At 34.8% G+C, this 15236-nt stretch overlaps 2 protein-coding genes across 6 annotated transcripts; one reads left to right on the forward strand and one right to left on the reverse strand.

Moving 5' to 3' along the window:
• The first annotated feature begins 336 nt into the window (after positions 1-336).
• LOC105648065 (uncharacterized) lies at positions 337-5839 on the forward strand. 3 transcript variants are annotated; one of them, XM_012234349.4, is made up of 4 exons: positions 337-563; positions 644-3152; positions 4512-4822; positions 5167-5839. In XM_012234349.4, exons 2-4 carry the CDS (start codon positions 904-906, stop codon positions 5526-5528), a joined length of 2922 nt encoding a protein of 973 aa, XP_012089739.1. In that variant the 5' UTR covers positions 337-563; positions 644-903; the 3' UTR covers positions 5529-5839. The 3 variants fall into 3 exon arrangements, with proteins under 3 accessions (XP_012089739.1, XP_012089747.1, XP_012089730.1); XM_012234357.4 differs by having other exon boundaries at positions 648-3152; XM_012234340.4 differs by having other exon boundaries at positions 337-3152.
• A 1117-nt stretch (positions 5840-6956) lies between these two features.
• Positions 6957-14249, reverse strand: LOC105648027 (pleiotropic drug resistance protein 2). 3 transcript variants are annotated; one of them, XM_089722837.1, is made up of 20 exons: positions 13731-14249; positions 13485-13605; positions 13154-13242; positions 12943-13027; positions 12465-12755; positions 12276-12366; positions 11150-12050; positions 10913-11073; positions 10691-10794; positions 10434-10593; positions 10317-10352; positions 9987-10177; positions 9573-9905; positions 9187-9477; positions 9020-9103; positions 8803-8936; positions 8446-8673; positions 8155-8326; positions 7809-8063; positions 6957-7301 (listed from the first exon to the last, which is right to left on the reverse strand). In XM_089722837.1, the coding sequence occupies exons 1-20, from the start codon at positions 14150-14152 to the stop codon at positions 7032-7034; spliced, it is 4419 nt and encodes a 1472-aa protein (XP_089578963.1). In that variant the 5' UTR covers positions 14153-14249; the 3' UTR covers positions 6957-7031. The 3 variants fall into 3 exon arrangements, with proteins under 3 accessions (XP_089578963.1, XP_089578964.1, XP_012089672.2); XM_089722838.1 differs by having other exon boundaries at positions 9987-10172; positions 10291-10352; XM_012234282.4 differs by having other exon boundaries at positions 9987-10132; positions 10230-10352.
• Between the last annotated feature and the right edge of the window lie 987 nt (positions 14250-15236).

Here is a 15236-nt window from a genome sequence, read left to right on the forward strand (position 1 = left end):
TTTTCAAACTTCAAAATATTTTTCATTTTATCGTTCCATGGTGATATTTATATTTTTTTCCTAAACTTGAATGATAATACAGTTCATTTTAACTATTTAATCATTCAATACAGGCTGTCGTAAAAATGAAACTTTTTGAATATTAAAACTAAATAGGTTAATAAGATTAAGCTTTTGGATGAATTAATATGACCACGCAATAATAATTTTGACTAAAACTTTTACAAAACAGTTGATTATCCTAAAAATGACAAAATATTAAATTTTCAATTTTAAAATGAATTTGGACTAAAATATTTCATAATTAAATTAAATAAACTCCTGTTTTTGGTGCACTAACCCAAACAAAGTTTAATCGACAGACACAAAGCGCCACCGAGTAGTCTCACATAGCAGTTTCGCAGGGACTTTTTATCTTCTCTTCTCCTCTTCTTCTCTTTACCAAAATTCACTGCACTCTCTGCAAATATAGACACATACAAACTGCAAATACGATCGGTTACTACTAGAGATAGATCAATCAGTCAATCATGGGTTCCCCTAACTCACAGCAATCAACCGAGGTTTGATTTTTTTTCTCTCTTCATATCTCTCATGGAATGGAAAGGATTTTCATCTGATTTGTATTTCTAATCGCTTGTAGCCAGTGTTAATAGAATCTGAAGATTTTCGTGCTATGAATCCTGTCATGTACTTGACTGGGTACTGGGAATTTCTAGGGTTTTGACACTTTTTGAGTTGACTACGAATTTGATCTTGCTGCTGCTGCTTCTTCTTTATTGTGACATTGTGAACTCTTTCTAATCAAAACATTTCAAAGGGTATACATATATAGCGAGAGATTGGTAAATAGATTGCGGAATCAATTGAATTAGCTGCTTTTCTCTCTGGTAACTAAGAAATATGCAATCTAGAAGGAATGAAGAGTATGTTACACTATCTCCGGCATCTAAGCTAAGGAATCAACACAGATATGAAGTAGGACATAACTCGTATCCAGTATCTCGTCGTGATGCTGTGGATCGGTCTCCCCGCGTGCAGCAGAGGAGTTTGAGTCCACGTAGTAAAATTGATGGGTCTAGAAGGATATTACTAAGAGAAGGAAGAAGTGGTCCAATTGAAAGGAGGGACTATAGTTGGCATCTTGGTGCAGGAAGGAATGAAAATATCCGCTCTGGTTCACCCCATTTTGTACCAGAGCTTAGAAAGCCTCACTTTGATGAGGGTGTTATGCGGAGGAAATATGAATATGCTGATGATATTGATTATGATGATGTTAAAAGTAATAGACTACAGCATGTTTATGGGTATGATCATCATGGTGAATTTTCTAGAATGAGTAAAGAGAAGGATTATGATCGGAACAGGATTGTTGATATTGATAGGCATATGATGGTGGCGCCAAAATCAATGCCCATGGAAGATGGCACTATTAGAGGGTTGCATCGGGTGCCTACAGATTTCATTCCCACATCAAACTATGGGAAAACTGCTGAGCACCTACAATTGCCATCCCGAGGTATGGATATGAGTCAATATGAACATGAGAAAATTAGGCATCGGAAGCCAATTTCTCCAGATAAGATGCCAGAAATGGAATTCTACAAAGAAGGGGAGCAACCCTTGTTTGGCTCAAGGGATGATTCATATGCCATTAAGCCAGCTTCTCACTCCAAGGATTTTGGGAGAAGTCATTTCAAAGATTTTGCTGGCCAGTCTTCAGGTGTTTCAAGTAGTGAGTTTCTAAGTTCTCATAGGGAAGGCATGCCCATGTCAGCTTCTGATGAATATCCAAGGAACGGTGTGAAACTAACAGAACCTATGGATTTAAGCACATATAGTCAAAGGTCATCTGTAGGTATAAGAAACCTCGAAACTGGTAAGAGAATTATGCCAAGTTATGCGCATGGGGCCTACAGCCCTGACAGGATTGAACACAATGATTATGTTTACCCTAAATCACAGGGATTACTGAATGATGACAATATGTATCCATCTGAATTGCACAGAATGATGCCGTCACGATCTCAGTTGGATCACGTGCAAGCTCGAGCAGATTTTGAGTATGGAGAATTATCAAGAATGAGTATTGTGCACTCTGTTGCAGATAAGATCGATCCTACAGAGAATTCTTACAGAAACATGCGAAATAGTGACACATGGGACCATACTATGCCCAAGCAGGCAGCTATGGAGAACCTTGACACAAGTAGAATATTATACTCCACAAAGCATAGTGGGGAATATTTGGATTCTGAGTATAATCAAGTTGAATTTGGAAGGAGAGTCTCACGAAATAGTGAAACATCTCATTTGGGTATAACACAGGATCACCAAATCTCACATTTGAGATCAAATTATGGGTTTGGAAGAGATGCAGGTCCACAATTTGAAAAAGAAAGATTACACGATCCAGTTATGTCCTTGTATGAATTGGAGATGCAAAAATTTCCTGTCAAAAGACACAGAATTAAGGAGGAGCTTGATATATATGAGCCATCAGATAAAGTGCATAAACGACATTGCAGGGAGGAAAATGTCAATAGGCATGATCCCAGAACTATTTTGCCAAGCAAACAGTATAGACCACAAGTATATGACGATGAATATGGCAGTGGTGAGGAGTGGATTGAGGGAAATCTAACTGCCTTACATCCATCCAGGACTAAGAGATTTGACCAAAATGCATACAGAAAAGCTAAGAGGACATATGATGGGCATGAACACCGTGGAGACTTTGCATCCGAGGAGTGGTTGTCTTCTCAAGATTCTTTAGCACAATCGCGAAAGCATTCAATTAGATATTATAAACCAAGTGTGAAATATTTGAAGGGCCATCCAAGATCTGGTTCTTTAAGCTGGCATAACTCACACCAGACTGATAAAAGAAGTGGTATTCAAAGAAAGCACAGAACTTGGAAAAGAAGTGATGAGTATGATGAGGATGAGCAGTCAAATGATCATGATCTATCAGAGGATTGGGGGAAAATGGCGGCCTCAGAGCCCTGTGAGGACTCTGAGGAATTTAAGCAACTGGTTCATGAAGCCTTTTTAGAATATTCTAAAAAATTAAATTTGAACTCGGCAGTTCGAAGAAGATACAAGGAGCAGGGAAAAGCGGGTAGTTTGTTCTGCATCGTATGTGGCAGAAGGTCTGTTTTCTTTTCTGTGACGTGTTTTTTTGACATGGAGCATATTTAATATTTTGATTCATGAGTTCCTATTTATAGTTGTACTGCGGGAAACGAGTGAGCATATATTAGGCTAGATAATTTTATTTGTTCAGTTCCCTTTGTCATGCTGTTATGGCTTATGGCTGCATATTGGTTGTGGATAATTTCTGTTAGCAATCATGCAAAGTGGAGCAAGAGCATTTGGTGAACTACAACCTTTTGATAAATGAAAGACTGATGAAACTATCCTGAGCTCTTACCACATACAATAAACTTTAACTGATTTATTTGATTATTTTTCTCCATCTTTTCTTGTGCTTTTTGTGGTGTAAATGTAGCTATCACTTGGTGAGAGGTTGATGATCAGGTGATTTGGGTTTTAGGATCCCAGTGTTGCTATAGATATAGATACTTGAGTATAGATTCATAGAAGCAAGTGTTAGTCCATTATGATTTAGGAGTTGTTTCAAACAATCTGCTATATCAGAAAACAGATGACTTCTAAAAGGTGGTCAGTTCTTAGCCTCCTTATGTAGGGTCGGATTAATGGTAGTTGTGTGTAGCTGGATTCGCCAGGCAGTGCAGGTTCTGTAACCTTTCACATGAACAGGGAAACAATAGCCAGTATGTTTTTATTGCGGGGGTATTTTAACATTTTGCATCTGAAGAAGCAAAGGGCAAAGGTTAAGACTGAAGGTACAGGGTGGGTGTGGCATGCAGTGGAACTATTTTTATGGGGCAGGAGTTCCATCTAAGGCTATGCAATAAATGTGTAGCTGTACTTAGTGGTAGATGAATTTGATAATTCAATATTTGATTTGTGAGTAGCTGAATCCACAAGGCAATACAGGTTATATACCCTTTCGCGTGTACAAGGGACTACTGACGAGTTTTTATAGACAGTATATTTTGATTGCGGGGGTATCTTAATCATTTTGCATCTGAAGAAGCAAAGGGCAAAGGTTAAGACTGGAGGTCAGTGTGGGTCTGTTACACAGTGGAACTACTTTTAAGGGACAGGAGTTCCACGTAAGGTTATGCAATAAATGTGTAGTTGTACTTAGTGGTAGATGAATTTGATGATTCAATATTTGATTTCTGTCTTTAACCCTATTGCTCGTGGACATGGTGATGATGATTTACTTTTATATGCGTAATGAAGTTGCAATAATTTTAACAGTGACATATATAAGCCATTGATATCTGTCTATCCCCATTTATATGCTTGTAGAATATTGTATTGTTTTTTAGGTTCCTTTTTTGGATTGTTATGACTATGCTCTTTACTCTCTCGCTCTTTTTTTTTTTCTTTTTTTTTTTTTTAATGTATTTTTACAGTGCGTCAAAAGATTTCTTGGACACCCAACGGTTGGTAACACATGCCTTCATGTCTCACAAGGTTGGGTTGAGAGCACAGCACTTGGGTCTTCACAAAGCTATATGCATTTTGATGGGATGGAATACATATGTGCCTTGTGACACACAAACATGGATTCCAGATATATTGCCTGACACAGAAGCTTGGGCTCAGAAAGAGGATTTGATGCTCTGGCCTCCACTTGTTATCATCCATAATATATCTATGTCAAACGACAATCCGGAACAACAGAAAGTTATACCAATTGAAGGTGTTGAAGCTTTTATAAGAGGTGAGTAAGAGCTCCTATATCAATTATTTAATACAATAGTGCTCAAATTCATATATAAGTGGAAAATGAATACAAGAACATAGTTCCTTCCATGTTGGGTAATAAATTTTCAAATTCAGTTAGTCATTGAATATATGGGGAGGTAAAAGTATATTCAGTTTTGGAATCAGTGGTAGCATTCAGGATCTTCACGAATTTGGGAGTTTTATTTTGGGGGTTTTCTACTTAGCTGGATTAAATTTGTCTAGATTTTATATCTTTGAGGGTGTTATGCTGCACTGGACTGAATTTTTCTGATATCATCACTAATAATTCCATTGTATGATGTTCTTCATTAATGGTAGGCAAAGGTTTTGCTGGGGGAAAAATCAAGGTATGCCTAGGTAAGCCTGCTGACCAAAGTGTTATATTGGTAAAGTTTTTGGGCACATTTACTGGACTTGGTAATGCAGAAAGACTTCATAAATATTTTGCTGAGAATGAACATGGTAGAGAAGAATTCGAGCGAAAAACTTCCAACAGCAGCAATGTTTCGGAAGCAGGGATAGAGGGGGATAAGTTAGAGGAGCAGCTTCTATATGGGTACATGGGCATAGCAGATGACTTGGACAGACTGGACTTTAATACCAAGAAATGGATTACAGTGAAGAGCAAGAAAGATATTGAGGACCTGGAGAATGCTCCTGTTAAAACTGATGATAGGTAGTCTCTCAATGATAGATTTAAAGAGTGCCCCTACTCAACCAGCCGATGCTCTGGTTGGATTCCTCTGCCGACTTTGACAACTACTAACTTATAAGTGTTGATTGCATGTAACAAAGAAGATACCAAAAAAAACTTTGCTATGGAGAGGGAATTTATGTGCAAAAGTTTGCTATATTAGTTATAGCCAGATGCTATTGTAAAGCTTTGTACACGGATTTAACTTCAAATAGCTCTGTTATGATACTTTTTATTTAGAAAAAAAACCAATATGTAATATATTTTATGATATTGCCTCTTGCACTTATTCTGTTATTATGTGTTCTGTATATGATGTGAAATTTATTTTGCATTTTCTGCTGTCTCTCTGCACTTGTCTGCACTGCTTGATAAGTTATTTCATGTATCAGTGTACTCATTTGAGACTCAGAAAATAAGTATGGCTGGAATTGGGTAAGCTGAGACCGAAACTGTAGGCTTGAGATTCCTCTCATGATTCTGGAACTGACAAAGTTAAGTTTGATTTCAGTTCCAGGGGACGAGGAACCAGCCCTGACAGTAGTCTGGCCCTAACAGGATTGGAAAGTAATACTAAAAAGTTCGAATTGAAAACAATTCTTTGATTGTTCTTCAAAATAAAAATAGTAATTAATTTTCTCGATTTGTTTAATTTTGATTACTTTACTGTTATTTTTTTAAAAAAAATTGCGCCCACTAAAATTAATTTTCTCGTTTTTTTTTTTTTATTTTAAATTTTGCTATTTAGTTATAGCTAAATGCTACTTCAAGCTTTATGCACGCTTGATTCTACAAATCTTTCGCATCTAGACAATTGTTAGCTTAGATGAGAGGTTATAGATCTTATGTGCATTATCAAAGGCTATAATTTTCCGTGTATAGGATAAAAACACACCACTCTCAAAGTCCAAAGACCTATTCCATTAGATCTGAGTGAGGCTGAAATTTCCAATATCAATGATAAAAATCCAGACATAGACAGTAACAACATATAATAAATATACTTAAAAGCATGTTCGGCAAAATTAGTTGTTTTAGTAGCGTTTAACTGTTTTAATAGTCAGTTGCTATTTGAGTAATTTTTTTTTAAATGTTAATCTTTTATAAAATGCTAGTTTAATTTTTAAAAGCAGTTCAAACTCTATGCCTACCGAATATTATAAAAAATAGTATTCTTAAAAAATATCTAAAAGCTAATTCAAACGCCGTGTTATCGAACATTATAAAAAATAACATTCTTAAAAAACTATTGTTGGAACAAAAAAAAAATGTTGGAAACAATAAAATGATGATAACAGGTCAGAAAGAAAGTAGACAATCAACCAAATAAGAAAAAAAAAGCTTTCAATTAAATGAATTAGAGAACAAAAAATTGGAAAAAAAAATACAAATAATTAATTAATGTTACACAATATTCATTTCTTGTCTTTCTCCATATTGGTTTTATGAAACTAATACAAACTAGCCAACTTGTCTTGTCTGCAAGTATCTATCTTCTCTGGAAGTTGAGGAACTTGATTCCATAGGCAAAGACAAACAAGAAAAGGAGCACAAAACCAATATGGGCGGCTATAACTGCTCCAAGAAAATCATATTCAAATCCTAAGTATTCTTTTAGGTAATCTTTCACTGACATGAATCCAACTCCAGGTACTTCTACATTTTCTGATATTTTCCCCACTTGTGATGTGATCAAACCATATATTGTCCATGCTGTTGGTGAAGCCCAGTAGTACCATCTCCACCATATTGGTATTTGCTGTTATTTTTTTTTACTCTAGAGGTTAGATTTCATTTTATAATACCCAAAACAAAGATAAAATACACATGAAAAGAACTGTTTCAGGGTTTGTTCTTCAAAATTAGTTATTTTAGTAGCGTTTAGCTGTTAGTTATTCTTTTTATAGAACGTTAACTAAAAGTTACATTAGTTAACTTTTTATAAAATGTTATCATAACCTCTAATAAGACACTATGTTACCGATAGTATAAAAAATTACGTCCAGTCTAAAAAGCTACTTACTGTTGTCTAACATATCCTTAAAAAGTTGTTTCAAATCCTTCTGTTAGAACTTGATTTATGTATATAGAGAGAGAGCTTTTTCAGGAGTTGTCTTAAGAACTGTGAGGTTATGAATTGAAACCCTGTTAGAACAGAGTTGTCTTAAGAACTGTGAGGTTATGAGATTGAACCATGGTAGAACTAATTAACAAGAAAGAAAAAGATAATGTCACGGTAAGAGTTGAGTAGCTTGCATATACATACCGTCCTTGGAATGAGGAAGCCAGAGAAGAGGTTCCAGAAACTGAGGAAGAAAGACATAACAATAGCAGCAATTTGATGGCCTGGAGTGAGAGCAACAAGCATCATTCCATACAATGTGAAGTACATAAAGCACATGAATATGAAGAAGTAGAACCACAAGAAGTTGTCTGCTCTCCATTGGAACCCAATCATTGAGTATAGCAATAAACTATAGATCAATGTCTGAATTGCAACATAAATTGCCTCTATAGCAACCTGTAAAATACCATAAATATTATATAAGAATTGCATTATATTCTAAATCTCCTCTTCTTTTTATTTTTTCTTTTTAGAAAATTTACTTTACCTGAGCACATGCATAAGGTAATTCTGAATACATTCCAGCAGCCTTTTCTCGGTAAAAGACTGTTCGTTCTACTGACACAATAGATAACACTGAGGAAGTGTTGGTGGCTCCAAGGAACATTACAGCAGAATACATTGCTCCCAACAAGTTGAAAAGATCTTGTTGCTTTTGTCTGTAAACATTGGAGCTCACATTTACTTCTTAGATGAATTCACTAATTAACATTGAATCTATTTTTTTCAAAAAGCACAATTTTTTATCATATATTATTACATAAACATTGAATCTTACGTCTTTTGGCCTTTGTCCCAAAAAATAAGTCCAAATATAACACCAACTGTTACTGTCATGAACAATCTGATAGCATTATATCTTGGATTCTTCCAATAAGACCAATGTTGTTTTAGGAAGCAAGCTTTGCATTGAGTAAAAAAGTCTTGGGAGTATTGTGTAGGGAAATAAAGATCTTTAGACCCTGGCGCTGGAGTGCTTAGTTCTTCAATGAGTTCTTGATTCTTCCTGGTAAAGAAAAAAATAAAGTGTAATAGTGTAAATAACAGCTATCAGCATAACTAAAAGAAAGTTTCTCGAACATCAAATGAAGGAGAAGAAGAAATCAGTGAAGAGGCACAAATGGGTAATTCTTACTGGTAGAGTTCAGAATTTGCATAAACTTCTGCAAAATCTACATTGAGTTGAGTCTCAACTGCATTAGAACTGATTTCTAACATCCATGTAGCAGGATTATAACCATTTTTTATTTTAGGAACTCCAGGGACAGCCTGAAAGATGTTATAGAAATTAATGGACTCTAGTTTTATTTTCTAGTACATCAAACAAATCCATTTTTATGATCAATACTCACTTCAAAGTATTCTATAAGTTTGTGGGAGTGGCGGCCAAGGGGTCCGGCGTAGATGACTTGTCCACCTCTCTTCATCAGTAACAGCTACAGACAATGTAACATTAAGCCATCAAGAAGCATTCTGGCTATTTAGAAAAAAAAGGAAATAATTAAAGAATCATAACTACCTCATCAAAAGCTTCAAAAATATCAATGCTCGGTTGGTGAATTGTGCAGACAACTGTTCTTCCTGTATCAACTGTATTCCTTACTGTACGCATAACAATTGCGGCAGCTCTAGCATCAAGGCCAGAAGTTGGTTCATCCATGAAAATAATGGATGGATTAGCAACCAACTCAACAGCTATAGTTAGTCGCTTTCTTTGCTCAGTCGACAAGCCATCTATTCCTGGAATGCCTACTATGAAGTTCTTTAGTGGGTTTAGCTCAACCAATTCCATTACCTCCTCAACAAACATCTGCAGCGTAAAAAGATTAAAAATCAAGTTCTGCACTTAAACCTATACATGGAAGTAAGCAAAAAAAAAAAAAAAGGAATGAAGAGCTTGCTTGCCTTTCTAGTTACAGTCTTGATTTCCTTAGCAAGGCGCAGCCAGGCGGAGTACAAGAGGGATTCATAGACAGTAACATGTGGAGAATGGATATCATTCTGTTCACAATAACCACTAATTCTAGCAAAAGTTTCTTGCTTTTTAGGATAACCGGAAATGCTAATACTTCCTTCAATGTATCCTCCAGTTTTCCTTCCTGCTAATACATCCATTAGTGTAGTTTTGCCAGCACCACTTACACCAACTAATGCTGTTAGAATACCAGGCCTAAAAGCACCACTAACATCTCTTAACAGTTGGAGGCGATCTTCTTCGACTCCTTGGCTTCTCATTTCCTGATGATTAAATTAATTTTGTAGAAATTAATGTATGTGAATTGGAATATGAAAAGACAAAGAATGAGCAGAATTACTTACAGGAGGCATATCCACATAATAATTCACATGATCAAATGCTAGAGACAAAGGCTGGAAGGGTAAAACCATTCCTCTTCTTGTAGGCGCAGGCTCTGCAGATGTAACAGATGGCCGTTCAGGAGTGTTCCTCACTGCCATATCAGTACCTACAGCAACAGACATAATCAATTGAACTATTAGTAGTTCCTTTTAAAAAAAAAAAAAATTAGTAGAGATGAAGATCAAATACTATAAAGATGTGACCTTGGTGCAACGGGGCGGTCGAGAATGAGATCATTTCAGTAGACTTTGTTTGCTGTTCAACAGAGGATGTCTTCTTCTTATTTTCACCATCATCAAGAATAGAGGATTTATTATCTCCCAAAGCTGCAATGATTTTCAAACATATATAAAGTTTCAATTTACATAATTGAACAATTATTTAGTACATGAGAATCCATTGCTTACGGTCCAAATATGTCAGAGCCAACACGAAAAGGATGTTGAAAAGCAAAGAAAATCCCACAAGTGCTCCAACAGAAATCCAATACCAATGTTCTTGCAAGAACATGCCTCTCATTTTAAGCAGAACCTGTCCTACTGTATGTTCTGTTGTGCCATTATAAGCCTGCATTGCATAAGGAAAAAGGAGCATAAATTAATATCAGCAAGTGTAGAACAAGAAATGAATTCTTGCATTATATATATGATTTGGAAAATCTTACAGAACTCCATCTTTCATCTAAAAATTCATTGATGAATATAGCATTCTGTCCATACATCATCGGAGAAACGTAGTAGCCCCATATCATCCATGGTTCAATATCATCTGCAATAAAATAATGGTAAAGAATGAATGGAGTTAACTTCGCTACTGGAAATTACACACAAGCCTCATGCGCTTCAAAGAAACATATACAAAGAATAGAATGAAATTAAGTATGAACCTCTAGCAATAACAAATCCACCAAGCACAAAAACCACAAGCAGTGTAAAGGTTCCAAGTGTGTTGGCTATAACTTCTGTTCTTCCAATTGCAGAAATGAAGCGAAAGAGTGATAAAGCCATCTGATGCACACTGAAGAATGCTAGAAATTGTTTGAAAAACCTGAAAATTTGCAATGTTTCAATATATACACGTAGTAGTGTAATATATACAATATTTCAATAAAATTTGCGCGTACCTACTCGCAGCTGGAGCAAATCCAATAGTGTAATAGGTGAGGATTATCCATATCCCAGACTCCATTAAGGAAATGGGGATTCTAAGAACCCAAATTGGTAATGCAAAAGCCCATGCTGGATAGAACAAGAAATCCCTTTGCTTATAAAATACAGGAAGCCTAAACATTGTCATTGCCATTTCTGCCATTCCATTGAACATAACATTAATAAGACTGAAAAACAATGCTCCATAGAATTTTCCTCCATCTTGTACACTTCCAACTTGCATTTTGGTCCTTAAAAACACTGTCATGGCAATTAGTGACATGATTGTAATCTGAGTGGTCTTAAATATATAAACAAAAGAGTTTCTCTTCATTAATAGCAACTCTCGTGCAAAACATGCTTTGAAGAGTTCCCAATTGGAGATTCCATACTTGTCTTTCTCTAATGCAGCTGGATGTGCTTTAGCTTTATCATAAGGAACTCTAAGCTGTTCAGAAAGATCCTGACCTATATGAAAAGACTTGAACTTCTCTGAAATTTCAGATACTGAAACATATTCATAAGATTGGTCTTTTTTGCACCAGTACTGTTCTTGATCTTTCTTGGAAGTTACTTCTTGCAAGAAATCTGCAACTCCTTTTCTTTCTGGACATTTGAAGCCAATAGTTTCAAAGAATTCAAGGACATTCTCTCTAGGACCTTGGTAAACAATCTGACCCTCTGACAGCAAGATGATGTCATCAAATAGTTCATATGTTTCAGGTGCTGGCTGTAGAAGAGAGATTACCATAGTCACATCCATTATATGAACCATTTGCCTCATAAACCTGACAATTTGAAAAGTTGTTGAACTGTCTAAACCAGTTGATATTTCATCCATGAAAAGAGCTTTTGCTGGTCCAACCAACATCTCTCCTGCAATCAGTATACATAAATTTATTTACAAAAAATAACATAAATTAAACACTTCAAAATCTAGAAACTTTTGTTTTAAAGTTAATAGAAAAGTCTTCAATCATCATTTCTTTATCAGGAACTAAGTCACAAAATAGAAAATTTTCCTAAAAATACTATGCAATTTTTGAGAAATATTCGGAGCAGAAACAATCCAATTTATAATTTTATATAGTATAAACACACCTGTAGTGACACGTTTCTTTTGTCCACCTGATATGCCTCGTCTCATCTCATCACCAACCATAATATCAGAACAGATGTCTAATCCAAGAATCTGTTAACACCAACCTTAATGAGTAAAAGCTTCAGGAAACATCAACTATAAATAGTATAGTCTAGATAAATAATGACAATGCAGGGAACAAATTAAACCTTAAGAACATAATCAGTGACTAGACTGCCTTCTTGGCCTTCAATTGCTGTAGCTTTCATGAAAGCATCTATCTCAGGATCTGGTTTTATTCCTGCTTGTTTTTCTCTTCTTGATAACTCTGCTAACATTTCATATCTAGTTCCAACTCCCAAGCATCGCCCTGAAAAGTTTAATGTCTCTCTTACTGTCATCTCCCCATGGTGAAGATCGTGTTGGCTTATATAAGCACAGGTTCTTTGAGGAACAAATTCATGCAGTTCATGACCACAGTAAGTGACTTTTCCTGATACCTGTCCATGAAAGGCACGTAGATGGCTAAGCCAGAGTTGTGAACTGAAAAAATGCTCTTTATTACATTGCATTATAGCATACTAAATATAGCCTTACATCAATAAATTTATTAAAAGATGGTGTTTGTAAATTAAACATTTTACATATCTCAATAGAAAAAAGAAGAAAGAAACAGAACATATGTACCCTTAGATCCTTGTCCATTTTCCCTGCAAGTGCCTGAAGCAATGTAGTTTTGCCTGATGCCGGAGGTCCAAGAAGCAGTGTCATTCTGGAGAAAACAAATAAACAGGAACAACAAACTATTATTTCTTTAAAGAATAAGGAATTTAAAAAAAAAAATTGTCAAATTTCACACTACAAGATGCAGAAGAAAATAAATACTATTGTGAAGTACCTTGATGGTTTCACAATTCCACTCACATCATGAAGTATCTTGACAACCCTTTTCTTAGAAGGGAAAATTCTAAGAAATCCAAGAATTCCCTATTCAAAAATAAATAAATAAAAGATTTCATTACTTCAATAACAGTATCATCAACTAATAGCCCCTTATTGAACTGCATATACATCATATTTCACACTGCAGATTGCAGAAGAAGAATTGTACAGCTAAATATACACAAATAACTTGTAATGTTGAATTAAGAGTAAAGATCTATAATGAATAGTTGAATTAAAACAAAATACCTTTATTTGACACATAATTAACAGACAGAACAACGTACCTCAATTGTGTTCATGGCAACATTGACCAAAGTTGGAAGTGCCCTGGTTCCAACATATGCATCTCCTTCTACTGATAAATGCTCGAACCGGACTTCAATCTTAGGAATGTCAATTCCCACCCTATGTTTTTTTTAATCATCAAAATAATAAAAATTCAAAATTTGACAAAAACAAGCAGCTAATTAACACTTCAATATCATATTTTATATATATATATATATATATATATATATGCATGGACTGACCTATCAGTTCTTTCCCTAAGTCTAAGAAGAAACCTCTCGTTATCTTCTTCAACAACTTGAAGTATATTTTCCATTATTTGCTTCTTATCTTGCATGCCAAGATTAGTAACATCAATCTCTTCATAGTCAACTTTTCCATTATCCAAAACTTGCTTCAATATTCCTTTCCTTAACCTATCATAAGTTGGCAATCTCTCTATTGCAGCCCATTTAAGCTCTTCTTCATCATCATCCGCTCTTTGGCTTGTTCTAAAAACATCTCCTTGAGTATTCCAAACTTCGCGAATACTAGCTGATGCCCAACTTCTTTTACTCGCTGATGATAAACTTCTACTCATCGATCGGCTGCTCATTGACCTCATTGATCTCGCAAGCTCATCTCTTACTGATCTTGCAAGCTTCTCATCAAAAGGCGTAGCCATGGAAGAAAAGTAGCAACAAGAACCTGAAGATAGTTATCAACTTTGCCACACCACAATGTTGGTTGTGATCATATGCAAGAACCTAAAAGGACTAATAATTGCAAAATGTTTAATTCTTTGGGTTTAAATTTTTATTTGGAGAACATGGTTATATGTAGGTGAAGATGGTTTCAAGAAGACAGAAATGGGTATTCAGAGATACATAATTTTGTCAAGTAAGAGAATTGATTAATAATTATTCTATTTCATGGAGTTTAGTTTGTGTTCTTATAGAAATCTAGGACGGCCTATAAGAGACAATTAATGAGATATTATAGGTAACTGAAAGACATATTGACCAAATAATACAGTTGCATAAGGACAAGCATCAGGACGCCTAGGATAAATTGCATGTCTGCTAGAAATTGTTTACAAAAATCTCCTGAAGACTTACGTACGCTAGGTGTATACACCCAATAAATATAATAACGCAATTCGTGAGCTTTTCTGAATATACATAAATAAAGTTTTCGAAGTAATTATTAGAGTAATAAGCAATGAATAGTAGCTAATTTCTATATCCAAAGACTTATCTATATAGAAATTATTTTCTTAAATAAAAACATCTTTAAAAGCACTTTTTTTTTTTTTTTTTGGCTAAAGGTGCTCCAAACGATTAAGGTCTCACTTGACACTTATAATCCATGACTGCTCTATTTCTTCATTTAGATATTTTAAGGGGAAAAGTACTTGCCTATATCCATTACTTGATTTGGAAAATCCTCAATCCAAATATATTCCAGCAATCAAGATTTGATTAAAATATTATTATTTATATAATATTTTTTAATGAACGCTAATTGTTTAAAAAACAACAATTTTCATATTTAAATATATCGATTAATCTCTAAAATTTAATTTAATTAAATTATTTAATCCTTTATTTAAAAAGTAATATGAGAGTAAATAATAATGGAATGATGAATCTAAAAGACTAAATGAATAGATAGTTTAAGAATATTAAATTTCTAAAGAACTAATCATCATATTTACCAAAGGTCAAGAACTAAATAATAATTTAATCTATATAAAAACAACATAATTT

Source organism: Jatropha curcas, chromosome 6 (assembly GCF_041381405.1).
Source record: "Jatropha curcas cultivar XTBG-Jc1 chromosome 6, XTBG_Jcur_1.0, whole genome shotgun sequence".
NCBI classification, from domain to species: domain Eukaryota; kingdom Viridiplantae; phylum Streptophyta; class Magnoliopsida; order Malpighiales; family Euphorbiaceae; genus Jatropha; species Jatropha curcas.